This window comes from Pelobates fuscus, chromosome 1, assembly GCF_036172605.1.
Source record: "Pelobates fuscus isolate aPelFus1 chromosome 1, aPelFus1.pri, whole genome shotgun sequence".
Taxonomy (NCBI): Eukaryota; Metazoa; Chordata; class Amphibia; order Anura; family Pelobatidae; genus Pelobates; species Pelobates fuscus.
This window is the reverse complement of record NC_086317.1, coordinates 193706231-193723141: the sequence shown is the minus strand read 5'-3', so window position 1 is coordinate 193723141 and position 16911 is coordinate 193706231. Positions and strand designations below refer to the sequence as shown.

Here is a 16911-nt window from a genome sequence, read left to right as displayed (position 1 = left end):
GTCGGGGTCCATACAAATTCCCTCAAACGACGTCTGTGGTCTGGTGGCGCTTTGTGTGCGGAGTAGAGTTTGAGTGAATCTGTGTAGTTGACTGTACCTGAACTGTAACATAAATGGGTTGTGTGGGTTCCCTGTCATTGCCTCAAGGGTCTTGAGTTGGCCATTGATGGTCGCGTGGTAGTCGCGGGATCCTCTGTCCCAGAAGCCGGGTGAACGTCCTTGGTTCTGTCCCCGGAGGGAAGGCCTCGTTCTGTATCAGCGGGAGTAATGGGGATGGTGTGGAGGTGAGTCAGTGGTGTGGCCAGTCTGTGCCACACCTGCATCGTGGCTTTGATAAGGGGGTGTGGGGCCGCCGGTCGTCTGCCCTGCTGGTGGTCTAGCCAGGGAAGGACCGAGATGGGTCTGCCTATTTGTGCTGTCTCTATGTCCTTCCAGGGTTTGGTCACTCCTGTTTTAGTCCCTTCCACTATCCGTTGAATGTGCGACGCGTTATAGTACCCTTTAAAGTCTGGGAGGGCTAGCCCCCCTTGTCTTTTGGTAGTGTGAGTATGTCGTGTTTTATCCTCGCTTTTAATTTGTGCCAGGTGAACCTGAGGACCATGGACCTGAGGGAGGCAAAGAAAGCCTCCGGGATGGCACTGGGGACGGCCTGGAACAAGTACAACACCCGTGGCAGGATGTTCCTCTTCAGAACCCCCACCCTCCCGAACCACGAAAGCCTCACCTGCTCCCATTCTTTGAGGTCTTTTTGAATGGTGTCCAGCAGCGGTTGGAAGTTGGCCGCGTATAGTTGGGCGAGATCTTTCGTGATCACCGTCCCCAGGTATCGCAAGGAGACATCTGACCATTGGAATGGCAGTTCCCGTTTCAGTGTCATTGCCTCGCGTGGTGGTATTGATACGTTGAGTATCGTGGATTTGGAGAAGTTTATCTTGAAGTTCGATAGCTCTCCATAGTCGGCGAATTCCTGCTGGATTGCCGACATAGCGGTGTCAGGTTTGGTGATGAAGAATAGTAAATCGTCTGCGTACGCCGCTACGGAGTGCTTTTTCTTCCCTATTTTCAGCCCCGGTATGAGCGGGTTGCTTCGGATCGAGTTTAGAAATGGTTCCAGGGCTAGTACGAATAGGAGGGGTGAGAGGGGGCATCCCTGCCTGGTCCCATTTGTTATTGGGAAGGGGTTGGTGAAGGCTCCATTTACGCATACGCGCGCCGTCGGTTTGGAGTAGAGCGCTCTGACCCAGGCCATCATGAATGGTCCCAGCCCCAGCTCTTCTAGCACCTGGAACAGAAAGTCCCAAGATATCCTGTCAAAGGCCTTCTCTGCGTCCGTTGAGAGCAGAAGAAGGCCCGTGTCGCTGGTCGCTGCGGCGTGGATCAGGGCGAGCGCTCTGGTCGTGTTGTCCCTCGCTTCGCGTTGCAGTGTGAATCCCACCTGGTTCCCATGGACCAAGTCCGGGAGGTATGTTTGTAGTCTCTGCGAGAGTATCTTGGTGAAGAGTTTCAGGTCGCAGTTGAGCAGGGATATTGGCCGGTAGTTGGCGCATATTTCAGGGTCCTTCCCTTCCTTAGGAATTAAGATGATGTTTGCTTCGAGGGATTGCGCTGGGATTTGCGTCCCGTCGCGAATCGCGTTAAGGGCCGCCAGTAGGCGTGGGGTGAGGAGCTCTGAGTAAGTTTTATAGTATCTAATTGGGAGGCCATCCGGTCCCGGGCTCTTGTCTTGTTTGGCTTTTTTGAGGGCCCACGCTATTTCTTGTATTGTGATTGGTGTATCTAAGTCCGCACTCGCTTCTTGTGTGAGGCGAGCGCCTATGCGTGATTCCAGATACCGTGTTATACGTGCTTTCTTCTCTGCTCGCTCTCTGTCAGTCGTGTGTGGTTCTAGGGCATATAGGTCAGCGTAATAGGTCCGTATGGTGTCGGCCATATCTCGTGGCATGCTCTGGGTCTTTCCCTGCTCGTCCCTAATTTTGGGGATGTATGCTGTCGTTCTCTTTTTAGCAATCATGCGGGCCAGAAGAGCTCCGCATTTGTTAGCGTTGGTATAGAAAAACGCCTTGGAGTGTATGTAAGCCCTGTGGTAGTTGGCATTGAGGATAGAGGAGAGCTCCCTGTGGAGGGCCGTCAGTTGTGCCCCGTCCTCTGGGAGGTGGGTCTGTTTGTGTGTGTTCTCTAATGTTCGTATGTCAGACAGTAGGGTGGTAAGTCTAGCGGCTTTTGCGCGTTTAATGGCAGCTCCCTTCGCTATGAAGTGACCCCTCATCACACATTTGTGGGCCTCCCACAGGCAGAAGGCCGTGATGTCCGATGTGTCATTCTCCGTGAAATACTGTCAGTCGTGTTTTGGTTTCCGTCTGTACTACAAGGTCGTTAAGAAGGGAGTCGTTGAGCCTCCAGTTGTTGCAAGTGGGTCTGAACAGTGGGGATGTCAATGTCAGCAGAACCGGGGCATGGTCAGACCAGGTCGCCGTGCCTATAGCTGTCCGTCGGATTTCTGTCAAGTGGTAATGAGGCATTAGAAAATAGTCTATCCTCGAGTATGTCCCATTGGGGGTCGAGTAGAAAGTGTAGTCACGATCTTCTGGGTGTGTCGCCCTCCAGCAGTCTACCAGTCGGTGGTCATGTAGGGTCTTGTCTATGTTCTTTAAGATGTGTCGGGGTAACGTTGAGGTGCCTGTGGACGTGTCTACGGTCGGGTTTAGGGCTACGTTCAGGTCTCCCCCCACTATCAAACATCCAGTGGCGAATTTCACTATGGCCCTGGTCGCGGAGCCTATAAAGTGGTGTTGGCGTCTGTTGGGGGCATAAAGGCATGCAAACGTGTAGGGTCGGTCAGCTATCATTCCTTTTACACATATGTATCGTCCCTGTTTGTCACTGAGAGTGTCGGTGACGTCAAAGTGTAGTGACTTGTGTATCAGAATCGCCGTGCCTTTGGTTTTCCCTTCTGGGCTATTACTGAGAAAGCATTGGGTGTATCTGTGGTCTGTGAGCTTGGGGGCCTGACCCTCCTTAAAGTGGGTTTCTTGGATTAGTACTACGTGCGCTCTTTGACTGTGGAAGTGGCGGAGCGCATTAGAACGTTTTTCTGGTACGTTTAGACCTTTTGCATTGATGGAAAGGAGGTTGATTTCCGCTCTCGTGTGTGTGGTATTCGCATGCATGGCCAGGTCGCCACTGGGTTATCGGGTTATGGGGGGGGGAGGGGGGGGTCGGTGAGGTCAGTGGTGGGAGGAGGTGGGAGACGTAAAGGCTGTACGGCTGGTGCCGTTCCCCTGCTTCTCCCTCCTCCCCAGGGGCCCCCGGAGCGAGAACCACGCACTGGAAAAAATAACAAATTCAACCAAAGACAGTTAAACGAATTGCTAACTCTGTAACCAAATAAGGTAAAGGTGTGGGCTAGGTGGGAGTCGACTCGGCCGTACCAGTCAGCTCAGTCGGGTCCCCCCGCCGTAAACTGTACACCCCCTACCGGTGGGAGCGTGGCCTGTCTCCTCCTCGTTCCTAGGGGTCGATCCCTGTCTACCAGTCGGGGTTAGGAGTCCGGTGCGGAATCAAAGTGTGCCCTTCCAGAGGGCGGTGTGTGGGAGAACTTTTCCTGACTAGTGTCCTCCGACATCACCCGCCCTGGAGATTGTCTAGCCTGCCTCAGTTGGTAGTGTCAGTTGGGGGGTCCCGCCCCTCAGGGGTCTGTCCGTATCCCGGTCATCTAGCCTGGTCAGTACCGCTTGTGTGGTCTGGGCTACTTTCAAGTAGTGACTGCACCCCTCCGTCTTCCCTCATCTCGGCCTGTGGAACAGTCAACTTTGTGGGAGCGGCCTTATCCAGCTTGTTTCCCTGGGTTGCGCTACCCATGCTGGTTTCCTAAGCAACTGTCCCACCGTGACTACATAGGGAGGTTCATTACTCTACTTCGTTAGTTGTCAGCGAGGATCTGAGTGGGGGGGGGGGTTGTCCCTTAGTCCGGCTTGCTTGTGGCTAGGTGGTGACCTCTCGGCTAACCTCTTTGGTCTACTACTTCGGGGGGGGGGAGGAGGATCTACCCTTCACTCCTTCTCCCACCCACCATACCCCCCTCCCCAAATCAATCAAGTCCTCTTATAGTTCTTGCACGGTCCCTTTGGTACCCCTTTGAGAAGAGTCCATTCAAGAGTTCAAATCCCCCTAGTGCCTCGTGCCCCCCTCCCCACCCAGAGTACACAGCAGAAGTTGAAAAGTGGTGCCCCTGCATAAGCCCTGTGTGTTTGTGGGGCTGCGGGCCCATGTGAGTGCTATTATAGTTACGTGATCCCTTCTGCTTCCAGGCTCGCTTGATGTGGCTAGCGGGTCGCTCCGGCCGGTCTCACAGTTTCCGTCCGAGTTCTCGTCCGTCGCTGTGGCTGTGGCTGACCCCGTATTGGTGGTGGTGGGTTGTTGTAGTAGTCAAGTGGGTCCGGCCAGTTCAGGTGTAGCGGGGGCAGGTGGAGTTCCTCCGTGAGGTCTTTCAGGTCCTGTGCTGTACGGATCTGCCTGGGGCCGCCTGCGGTGCTGGCGATCAGGCCTGTCAGGAATGTCCATCTATACCTCACGTTCTGGGTGGTCAGTGATCTGGTGAGTGGTTTCAGAGCTCTGCGGTACCCCAGCGTGGCCGGGCAAAGATCTGGAAACAGTTGGAGTTGGTGGCCATTGTGGACGATTTCACCTTTGTTGCGTGCCTCGTGCAGTATCTCTTCCTTCAGCGCATATATCTCTAGGCAGCAAATCACGTCCCTTGGGGGAGACTCCGGCGGGCCTCTGGGTCTCAGTGCCCTGTGGGCCCTGACAAAGGCTATGGGGGTTTCTTCTGAGCGTCCTAGCAGGCCGTTAAATATTGTCGTGAGCAGGCCAATCAATTGGGCGGGGGATTCGTCCCCTTCCTGTAGGCCTCTTATCCGTATATTATTTCTGCGGCCCCTATTGTCCAGGTCCTCTATGTGTCGTGCCATGGCTTGCATTTGGGACCTTTGTTTGATTTGGGCCTGTGCTTGGGATGCTTGTGTCGCTGTCAGGGTGTCATGGTCTGCCTCAATTTGGGCCATGCGGTCTGCAATACCTTGTATGTCCGCCCTCATCAGTTGGAGGTCCGCCCTGATTGAGGCCTGGAGTGCTGTGTTGGCATTCGCCAGGTCTGCCCGCGTTGGCAGCGCCTTCAGCAGATTTAGCCAGTCCGGCGGAGGGGCTGCCATGTGGTCTCCTCTGTCTGGGGAGTGTGAGGTAGGAGTGGAGGCTCCTGACTGCGAACAGGCCTCAGATGCCGCCCGGGATGCAGAGTCCGGTGTCGCGGCTAGGAACTGCCGCATGGAGGTGTGCAGCTGCGTCTGGCGTGTCCCTGAGGGTTTGGGGGTACTCCCCGCTTTGGAGTGTTTCCCCATTTCGCGGTGAGGTGGCGGCTTTCACGCGGTTTGCGGGTGCGATCGGAGGAGCTGAGAGTTTAAGCGGCCATTCCATTCCGCCGCCAGGCCCACACATTTTTTTGATACCTATGCATTTAAGTAGTTTTGTGTCATTATTATGCATGCAAAAATGTTTTAGAGACTGAGTGATTTAAATATCCCTTTGTAATGCTTCTCCAATGTTCACTTAGTCTAGTTTTGAGGTTTCTTGTGGTCATAGCTACATACTGGAGGCCACAAGGGCACTCCAGTAAGTAGATTAAATTTTTAGTGTCGCAGCTGATAACATCCTTAATTTTATACGTTTTATTAGTTATATTTGATTTAAATAGGGTGGTTTTGATGGAACAGAGGCTTCAGTGTTCAAATAAAAACCATAATACCCGTCGAACGTGTAAAATATAAAATAAAAAACCAGAGTGCAAAAGAAAAACCCTGACGCTAAAACAAATAGTGCTAGTCATTTTACACAGGTTCCCCCCCACCCCCCATTGTTATTTATGGCCCCCACCTGCTGCTCAGGGGTGGGGGCGGAGGACAATAGGTCCCCCTCCTCATTGTTATTTATGGCCCCCACCCATCACTCAGGGGTGGGGGCCAGAGGGGAGGACAATAGGTCCCCCCCTCTTTATCCTTTATTGCTCCCACCCACTATTCAGGGTTGGGGGCCGGGGGGGAGGACAATAGCCCCCCCATTATCCTTTAGGGCCCCGATTATCCCTAAAGGATAATGGGATCCTGACAGATCCTGACAGAGGGAGAGCAGAGGAATCGATTAAAAGAAAGGTAAGTTCAGCATGACAGTGCCGCTTTAAGATCTAAAAAATTCACTTTCGTCTTACTGTAATTAGTGCTGTGTGGGGGGGTAGGGGTGCTGTGGGGGGGGGGTAGGGGTGCTGTGGGGGGGGGGGTAGGGGTGCTGTGGGGGGGGGGTAGGGGTGCTGTGGGGGGGGGGTAGGGGTGCTGTGGGGGGGGGTAGGGGTGCTGTGTGTAGGGGGGTAGGGGTGCTGTGTGTAGGGGGGTAGGGGTGCTGTGTGTAGGGGGGTAGGGGTGCTGTGTGTAGGGGGGTAGGGGTGCTGTGTGTAGGGGGGTAGGGGTGCTGTGTGTGTGGGGGTAGGGGGGGTAGGGGTGCTGTGGGGGGGGGGGGGTAGGGGTGCTGTGTGGGGGGGTAGGGGTGCTGTGTGGGGGGGGTAGGGGTGCTGTGGGGGTAGGGGGGTAGGGGTGCTGTGGGGGTAGGGGTGCTGTGGGGCTAGGGGTGCTGTGGGGGTAGGGGTGCTGTGGGGGGGTAGGGGTGCTGTGGGGGTAGGGGGGGTAGGGGTGCTGTTGGGGGGTAGGGGTGCTGTGTGGGGGGGTAGGGGTGCTGTGTGGGGGGGTAGGGGTGCTGTGTGGGGGGGTAGGGGTGCTGTGGGGGGGTAGGGGTGCTGTGTGGGGGGGTAGGGGTGCTGTGTGGGGGTAGGGGGGGTAGGGGTGCTGTGGGGGGGGGGGTAGGGGTGCTGTGGGGGTAGGGGGGTAGGGGTGCTGTGGGGGTAGGGGTGCTGTGGGGCTAGGGGTGCTGTGGGGGTAGGGGTGCTGTGGGGGGGTAGGGGTGCTGTGGGGGTAGGGGGGGTAGGGGTGCTGTGGGGGGGTAGGGGTGCTGTGTGGGGGGGTAGGGGTGCTGTGTGGGGGGGTAGGGGTGCTGTGTGGGGGGGTAGGGGTGCTGTGGGGGGGTAGGGGTGCTGTGTGGGGGGGTAGGGGTGCTGTGTGGGGGTAGGGGGGGTAGGGGTGCTGTGGGGGGGGGGGGTAGGGGTGCTGTGGGGGTGGGGGGGTAGGGGTGCTGTGGGGGTGGGGGGGTAGGGGTGCTGTGTGGGGGGTAGGGGTGCTGTGTGGGGGGGGTAGGGGTGCTGTGGGGGTAGGGGGCTAGGGGTGCTGTGGGGGTAGGGGTGCTGTGGGGGGGTAGGGGTGCTGTGGGGGTAGGGGGGGTAGGGGTGCTGTGGGGGGGTAGGGGTGCTGTGTGGGGGGGTAGGGGTGCTGTGGGGGGGTAGGGGTGCTGTGTGGGGGGGTAGGGGTGCTGTGTGGGGGGGGTAGGGGTGCTGTGTGGGGGGGTAGGGGTGCTGTGTGGGGGGGTAGGGGTGCTGTGTGGGGGGGTAGGGGTGCTGTGTGGGGGGGTAGGGGTGCTGTGTGGGGGGGTAGGGGTGCTGTGTGGGGGGGTAGGGGTGCTGTGTGGGGGGGTAGGGGTGCTGTGTGGGGGGGTAGGGGTGCTGTGTGGGGGGGTAGGGGTGCTGTGTGGGGGGGTAGGGGTGCTGTGTGGGGGGTAGGGGTGCTGTGTGGGGGGTAGGGGTGCTGTGTGGGGGGTAGGGGTACTTTGTGTGGGGGGTAGGGGGGTAGGGGTACTTTGTGTGGGGGGTAGGGGTACTGTGTGTGGGGGGGTAGGGGTGCTGTATGGTGGGGGGGTAGGGGTGCTGTATGGTGGGGGGTAGGGGTGCTGTGTGTGGGGGGGTAGGGGTACTGTGTGTGGGGGGGGTAGGGGTACTCGGGGGGGTAGGGGTGCTGTATGGGGGGTAGGGGTACTGTGTTGTGGGGGGGTAGGGGTGCTGTGTGGGGCGGTAGGGGTACTCTGGGGGGTAGGGGTTCTGTGGGGGGGTAGGGGTACTCTGGGGGGCGGGGTAGGGGTGCTGTATGGGGGGGTATTTAAGTAATAAAATAAAAAAGTATATTAAATTAGTCCCCCCCTTCCTCCTTCTTACCTCTAATAAAGGAAGGGGGGGGGACACAGCCATCCCTGGTGGTCCTGTGGTGGCAAGCAGTCTTCCGGGTCGGGAGGCAGAGGGAGGGATCTTTGCAGCAGCTCCCCTGTCCTCCCGCGCGATGCTGTGTGGAGCGTTGCCAGCTTGCTCGCAGGAGGACAGGGGAGCTGCTGCAAAGATCCCTCCCCTGCCTCCCGACCCGGAAGCAGAGTAGGCGCCTGCCGTTTCGGGCAGGCAGGCGCCTACTCTGCATTATTGGCGAACCTATGGCCGCGTGCCCACAGAAAGGGTGCCATAGGTTCGCCATCACTGTCCTAGAGAGATATAGATGAAAGACCAATTTAGGTCTTTCAGCCTTTTGGTAGATAGCTCCCTAATTCACACGGTATCATGGAGCTATCTACTAAGCGGCTGAAAGATGCTGCTGCGACACGAATAGGATCAGTGTATCATTCATGTGAATGAAATTCCGATACGAACAAAGTCCTGAATGGCGTCCTAAACTGTTCTCATTCTGTTAGGACGCAATTCAGTAGTTTTGCTGGCGTTCTGTCTAAATAACAGGACGTTCGGGGAAAAGTGAAAGGAGGCTTCACGGGAACAGGAGGAAAGGTGAAGGAAAGGTGAGAATTGTGGGAAAATTGCTCTGACCACCGGCGTAGGAAACCTCCATAAGACAAATAGTCCCTACTTTGTCTTATGTTTTAAAGTAAACTAGAACAGACCGGAAGAAATGAAGAACAAATCCTAAGGGAGGAAGAGAAGAGGAATCGATTAAAGAAAGGTAAGTTCATCATGACATTGCCGCTTTAAGGTCAATATACATGTTAAATTTATCTATGCCTTTAGTTGGGGCAAATTTCAAACCTTTTTCTAATAGTGTGATTTAATATTTAAATTGTGTCTGTTAGATTAAATATCCTATTATTTTTTATATTTTCTTATGACTGTTTCTCCTTTTTGCTTCTCTTCAAATTCCCCGTCTTCTGGGCTCCTCTGTCTTTTCCCAGGGGACCTTAACATGGACAGTTTCTCTTGTAACTGTCTCTTATATGTGACATCCGAAAACCCTCTGTGTAAATGGTTAAATCTCTTTTGTGGGAAAATCGTCTCGGTGGTGTTTTATTTTATTTTGTTCTCTAGTCTCCCTATGTGGTGTAATAGGTGTAGTTGGGGACTTTATTTATTTTTCTCTCTTTCCCGAATTGAAAAATCACTATTTTGGTGTATTCTTTCTGTGGTTCTTTGTCTGCTAACAGCTTGTGCAAAAGATGGTTTGTGTTCTCGTGTTATATGTTGTATGGCATGGAACGTTCTTGACTTCATTACATGGTGATCTCTAGAGTGTGTGATTGGTTTCTTATTGGGAACCGGTTGTTTTTGTATGTATTGTTTTTTCGCATAGTTTTGTTTGATTTTTTTTTTTTTTTTTTTTTTTTTTTTTTTACATCAATGATCATGTTCTCTAGTTTTTCTAGATTTACTTGTATCTCTTTGGTTATACGTTCATAATCATCAGGGGACGTATTATTAATCAGAAAATGTGGGAGTTTATTTATTTCAGCGTCTAGCTGGATTAAAGTATTCTTAAAGCGGCACTGTCATGGCTGAATCCCAGTTTTTTGTTTTTTTTTAACCCCCTAGTCACTCCCAAATGTCCCTAAGCCCCCCATATCACCTATTTTTATTATTTTTCTGCCCCGATCTATATTCAGGGCGCCACCATCTTTGTGTGGGTAGAGGAAGTCCCTGTGGGACATGTCATCTGCCCACACTAGATAGAGCTGAGATTCCCGCACATGCCCAGTTAAACACTTGGGCATGCGAACGGGAATTTCATCTATTAATTCGTCAGAAAGACGAATGAATGGAAATATCAGACAAACAAACTTGTTCGTTCAGTTTATTACAAGGAGGGAGCTACCGGCGCGCAGCTCCCTCCTTGTAATATGTAAAGATAGAAGCAGCAGGGAGCAGTGCTCCCCACCACTTCCTAAGCCCCCCATGTCCTCCCTCACTCTATGGGAGTCAATATATGACCCCCATAATAGCATACGGGAGATTAAAATCTCCCGAATGCCCCTACTCGCTATACCCCGAGTAGGGGCATGTCTACTAAACAGTACTGTAAACCCCCCCTCCAAAAAAAACTACTATCCGGCCCCCACCCCTGTGTGGCGGGTGGGGGCCATAAATTACAATGGGGGCGGCGGCTGGGGGCCCTAAGACAAATATCCCCCCCATCAAAGGTGACTAGGGGTCCCCAAGCCCCTAGTCACCCACCCCAAAAAATGTTACCCCCTACCTACCCCCCTCACACTAAAAAATAGTGAGGGGGGAATAAAATAACTAACCTGAAAAGAAAAATTAAACTTACCATTTGACGTCTTCTTTTTTCTAAAATCTTAATTTTTCAGCCCGTCGAACTTAAAATAAAATAAAAAAACCTGACGAAAAAGAAAAAACCTGAGCGCAAAAAATAATCCATATTCATCCATGGAGGGCTCCGCGCAGACTGAGCTCTGCAGGGGGGAAGGCTTGTAAAGCCTTGCCCCGCCTTACAATTAGTCTAAGAACACTCTGATTGGTTGGTTTAAGCCAATCAGAGTGCTTTGTGTCATTTTACACAGCGTGGGAAAGTTCTTTGGAATTGACACAGCACTCTGGATGGATTTCATGGATCCCCCAATTTCCCCACTAACTTCTACCCACCCTAGCTCAATAAATAAATATTTGACAAATATTTAACTAACTAAATTTAACTCCTGAGGGTTAAAAAAAAAAAAAAAAAACTCAGGGGTTAAAAGAAAAAAAAATCAGATTATAGTGAAATGCAGACAGTGATGAAAGGGTTACAGTTTATTGGGAAAGGGTGAGGGGGGTGGAATTTCCTCAATAACTTCCGTGGAAAATTTCCGTCCAGCGTCCTTAAGGGAGAAAGTCTAAAAGAAATTAATGGGATACTATAGGGCCAGGAAAACATTAGCTATAGCTTTCCCCTCTCTCAAAGGTGAAAAAAAACAAAACCCTCCTGTCACTTACCTGGGTCCTGTGCCAATGTCCCTCTGTGCTGGCCTGGGTCTTCTTTCTCTCCTCCCCCACCATCAGGGGAGACATAATGCGCATGCACATCAATGTCTGCACTCGCATTAAGATCTCCCCATAGGAAATCATCATTCATGATGTTATATGGTAAACAGCCACTAGAGGTGGAGTTAACCCTAGCAGGTAATTATTGCAGTTTCTTAAAAACTACAATAATTACCTGCTCATGGTTGAGACCTGGGACACTGCACCCAGACCACTTCAGTGAATTGAAGTGGTCTGAGTGCCTATAGTGTCCCTTTAAGATAACCCTAATTATAATAATAGAATAAGAATATATATATATATATATATATATATATATATATATATATATATATATATATATATATATATATATATATATATTCCTGGTGAATGATAGTATCACACAAGACTTAAAAAAACAACAACTATAAAGCTAAAAAAGGAAGAAGAAAGAAGGTATGGAAATGCCTTGCAGGAATAGTACTGAGTAATGCACCTTGTATAACTGCGGCTCTGCCATCAACCATAGGAGGGCACAGTACAGTGCAGTTTCCTTCTCGTTCCATGAAAATTGTACACTAGAAGCTTGACTTCAAGAACATCTCCATCCCACCTATGCTGTTATACTTGAGCCAGTTATATACCCGACTCAGAAAACGAGTGGGATGTAGTAAAATAAAGTCACCAATTATTTTCCCTATTTTGGCACATACTGTATTGCACTATTATTAGCACTTTTTCTTTCAGAGATATCCTAGATATATCATTATATGGTAAATTTTTATGTTACCTGCTCACTTACCTATGATCGGAGTTAATACTTTTAATATCCTATATTCTATGCATGATTCACTTCACACTGGTGTGCTCTCCACCATTTTGTGTATTGTATCTATGTTTGTGTCAAATTTTGTGATTTATTTCATGGTGGGATTAGCAGCACTGCCTATTGCTGTATTAACAGCCTGTATGGTGATTGGCAGTAGTCTACAAAGACTGGTCTTGCTGATTTCAGCTTTTATGGTGATGTGGAGACAGTGGCGTACACACAATCCATGGGGCTGCCATGCACAATCCACCGGGGTGCAAAACTGATCCGGGCAGTCACTTCCTCCCAGCTGTGATGTCATCGCTGACCGGGGCCCCCTGGAAATCCATCTCTATCACATGGCGGAGGCACCCGGTCGCAGGAGTCCGCAGAGAGGCCAGGTCCCCTGGAGTGAAGGGCCTGGTCGCAACTGCGACCGCAGTATGCATGCCACTGTGTGGAGACCAGCTTTTATATGGTCAAAATGCAGTTTGTAGTTTGCACATCCTTGTTCTATTTTCCATTAAAACTTAACTTTTCACTTTTGTATATGCTGTGCTCTAGTGAATAGTTTTGAGGACACATTTTCTTTAAGCCCTTAACCCCTTAAGGACCAAACTTCTGGAATAAAAGGGAATCATGACATGTCACACATGTCATGTGTCCTTAAGGGGTTAAAGTGAATCTGTGCAGGTTTTTTTGCATATTTTGTAAAGACTATGTGCGGTGGAAGGTTGGTTAATGAACCTGAAGCTGCCACTTGTGGCAACCATCTTCATCCTGGACATCTTCTTTGGTATTGGTGCTTCATCTGCTAGGAGGCATATCAGTGCTGTACTCTTGCGCATGAGAGTACAACTCTGAAGTCTATGGAGGAGACTATGGGAACCTCTATAGCTCACGTCTTGCAATGAGGGAGATGATGCCTGAATCTCACGGCTGTCACGTCAGATTGAACAAAAGTTATAGGCACAGCTCAGGCTTGTAACTATGTAGCTTGCCCTTAAGTCATAACTTGCCCATAAGACAAATTAACCCCTACTTTGTTTTATGGTACCTTTCTATTTCTTTGACATTCCAATGCTGTGAGGATTGGTTATTCATAAAGATTTTACATTAATGAAGGACGGAGAAGTGACAGAGCCGCTTGAAACACATCAGTTTTCATAATGTTAATTTTCCACAGAAGGCTGAGGTTTCAAATATCGTGCTCTGGCTATTCAAAGTTGCTATATTAAAATGATATTGTCTTTGTACATTCATTTTCTGCAACCTCTTATCAATATATATAATATAGGTTTATTTATTTTTTTACTTTCAGGTAAGCCAAAAGTCCACCATGTGCATGCTGCATACCTATCCTCTGGAGTCCCCACCTTTAACAGTCGTCTACCAGTTCCTAAATCTTTAGGAACTCATTCCCTTGGAAACACAAGACATATTGAACAGAAAGTATGCATGAGGTTAATAAGACCGTCTACACAGAGGGGTGAGAACCAAAATTATGTAAAGTCTAATTATTTTATGTGCACAATTCTATATATCGGTAACTTTATTACTCATTATTCTGTCTTTTCACCGGATCTTTACAGAGACTGCCTTCCAATTTTCAGTCCTCAAGCCTGCAAGGTAAGGAGGGATTCTTGAAAAAATAAAGCAGATAACAAAATCAACTGACTTAATTTATGTCAAGACAATGTTCTTATTTTGAGAAACCACGTTTTAAACCACTGAATTATTAGTGACCTATTTTGGACATAATCAAACAATAAGGTCTTCCAAGAATCCTTTTGGCAAAGTATTTTTCAACTAAAAAAAATATTACACGGTTATGCAAAATCAAGATAATCTTTATAGATAATGTTTGATTTTTTTTTTTTTTGTGTGTGTAAATTTCATGCTTTATTCTCAGTCAAGGACAAGATAACCAAGCACAGAAAAAAAACTAAGTTTTTTATTTTATTTCCATACAAACAAAGGCAGCTTCATATTTACAGCCTGATGCAAAAAAACTGTACATATTGGATTACAGAATCCGTCTCACCCCTGTTGGATGGGGGTTAGTAGTCACAAGAGGTTCGCAGTGGAGTTCTCAACATGAATTTTAGTTATTCTATCTTCAATAGATAATAGAGCATTCCTTCTTTTCTTGTTCAGATGGACGTCTCATCACTCCTAGTTTCATGGAAGATGGTGGGGAAGGAAGGGGAGACGTGACAAAGAAAAATAAAATGTCATGCATGACAATGAATTCAAAATGAACAGCAATGGAATTAATGAAGTAAATTAAAGAAGAGAAACCTGAACACAGAGAGAAAGAAAGAGAAGATAGAAGAGTTAGTAAAAGAATGTTGGTATAATTCTGGTCCTGCAGAAATGAAGAATCACCAATTAGACCTTTGATATGGAAAGAGTTTTTCTACTTTTATGTGGCCCTTGTGTGAAATTATATATACCAAAAAAGTTATGGTGGGAATAAAGCAAATTCTGCTCTGCAAGTAACCAAGCCTCAATAGCAAGTCCGTAACCAACCTCATGCTGATGAGTTGCATAAACAATGAAACAGCTGTCCATGAGTGGTTCACTGGCTTCATGAGTTGTTTCAAAGCTGTTGTATACAGCAAACAAACTCCAAGGAATCCATGTTTAACATGGAATGAGGCAAAAATGTAATTCTTTGTTGAACTAATTTGCATTTGCCCACCCAGAATCCTTTGCAGTAAGTCTTATGACTTTACTGGTGTGCAGATCTGTGTTTTAACAATGCATTGATAAAATATATATATATCTAAATATATATATTTCCAAAATAGAAATGGCTGCTCTCCAGTCTTAAAAATAAAGTTTTATTGAAAAGAGTTTAAAATGACGACCAACGTTTCAGTCCCCGTTCGGTACTTTCCTCATGGTCAAAAATAACGAGACTCTGAGGAAAGTCCCGAACGGGGACTGAAACGTTGGTCGTCATTTTAAACTCTTTTCAATAAAACTTTATTTTTAAGACCGGAGAGCAGCCATTTCTATTTTTGAACTGTATCATATGGAGCCCTGGTAATGCGCCCAGCAGTGAAGAGGTTAAAGCGTGAGTGCAGGGGATTTTTGTATATGTATGTGTGTATATATATATATATATATATATATGTGTGTGTGTGTGTGTGTGTGTGTGTGTGTGTTAAAATTATTTTTATAAATGTAAACATTTATTTTTTTAAATTTGTAATTGTATTCACATTTTAAGCTGCAATATTTTTTTGGTAATTCTCATAAGCATTTGTATTTAGCAACCTAATGCTTACTGCGTGTGACTGCTAGAGGCATGTAGACAAGCCAATTGAAAGGCCAGTACATTTAAGTCACCTGAATGGTCCAGAAATTTTCATGTGAGGGAAAACAAATCTCAGTGACTCCTTAGATGTTTTTCCTGCCTAGTGTGCATCATAGCATTCAGTGTCTCCACCCTCTGCATGCAGACATTGAACTTTCCTCATAGAAAAGCATTAATTCAATGCATCTCTAGCAGGAGATGCTGATTGGCCAGGGCTGTGTTTGAAGTGTGCTGGTTCTGCCCCCAATCTGCCTCCTTGACAGTCTGAGCCAATCCTATGGGAAAGCATTGTGATTGGCTCACACCAACACTTCTGATTTATGTCAGAGGCAGAGACAGCAGCTCCAGGCTTGAATACAATTAAGATTTAAGGAGGCCAGGGGGGCTAGATGGTGGTTTAAACACTATAGGGTCAGGAATACATGTTTGTGTTCCTGACCCTATAGTGTTCCTTTAACCCCTTAAGGACACATGACGTGTGTGACATGTCATGATTCCCTTTTATTCCAGAACTTTGGTCCTTAAGGGGTTAAGTAATTTGTATGAACCTCTATTTCTTCCACAAGAGACTTTTGAAGCATCCCTTCAACAATGAAATCTCTATATACAACCTGAAAAGACTAATACATGTTTTCCGTTTTCTAAATAATAATCATGTGATCTGACAATCTCTGTAAATGATAACAGACCCATAAATGTGGTAGCAAAATGAACTGTAATAATCAGTTATATTCACCAATAAATTCCACTATATATTGGATTTTTTTTTATATACGAAGTTAATTAAATTCAAGAAGTGATTAATTAGAAATGTATAAATTTTGCTTTGTATGTGTGATATTCCTATAAAAGCAATTCAAAGTCCTAAACCAATATTTTATGTAAATGCATATACCAGAGTGGGTTTACAACCATTGCTTAATAAACAGATGTCAATGTATACAATACATTTGAATGTTTCTTTTGAAGCAAATTCTCCAATAATGTAAATTTTCAACCAGGAGGTTGAGATTGCTCAGCTCAGGTTATAACGGTGCTTTAAAAAAAAATAAAAAATATATATATATATATATATATATATATATATATATATATATATATATATATATATATATATAAATATATATATATTATATATATATATATATATATATATATATATGCCTCAAGCCACTTCAAAGTGTGCCCCCAAACACGTTAAATTCAGGGTTGTCATAGGTTGAATGCACTCCCTGGTTTCCCTCACCACAGATGTTGTAAGAGTTCAGAAAATGTTATGTTTTTTTGTTTTTGTTTTTAAAAGCCAACCGTAGCCTTATAACTGAAGGGGGAAAATAATTAATTGTGCTAATGAGACTCTGGCCTCTGCTTTCATATGAGTGCACATTTCCAATATGAAGCACATCTCCCTTATTTGAATGGTGAAATACTGCACATGATGTTATGAGGAATGTAGCATTAATTTAGGATGAAAAAGGCATATAGTGGTTCTGTTACTTTGCAGGTTTCTAAATGAATCCTGTTATATCCCTCTTTTTTTTTTTTATGTATTTTTTTAAATTAATCTTT

The 16911-nt window shown here is 47.6% G+C and overlaps 2 protein-coding genes across 3 annotated transcripts in view; one reads left to right on the top strand and one right to left on the bottom strand.

Annotated features, from left to right (window-relative positions):
* The window catches only part of LOC134607104 (uncharacterized), a 29239-nt gene extending 15589 nt beyond the window's left edge, over positions 1 to 13650 (top strand). The window contains exons 5-6 of the mRNA XM_063450170.1: positions 13339 to 13506; positions 13610 to 13650. Coding sequence (XP_063306240.1) covers positions 13339 to 13506; positions 13610 to 13650 — 209 coding nt within the window. The remainder of the gene's footprint in view (positions 1 to 13338; positions 13507 to 13609) is intronic.
* A 303-nt stretch (positions 13651 to 13953) lies between these two features.
* Positions 13954 to 16911, bottom strand: part of CELSR2 (cadherin EGF LAG seven-pass G-type receptor 2) — a 139192-nt gene continuing 136234 nt past the window's right edge. Inside the window, exon 36 of one of the 2 annotated variants that reach the window (XM_063453195.1) lies at positions 13954 to 14318. In XM_063453195.1, the coding sequence (XP_063309265.1) occupies positions 14291 to 14318 (28 nt within the window). In that variant the 3' untranslated portion in view covers positions 13954 to 14290. The remainder of the gene's footprint in view (positions 14319 to 16911) is intronic. The other variant, XM_063453196.1, reaches the window with a different exon arrangement.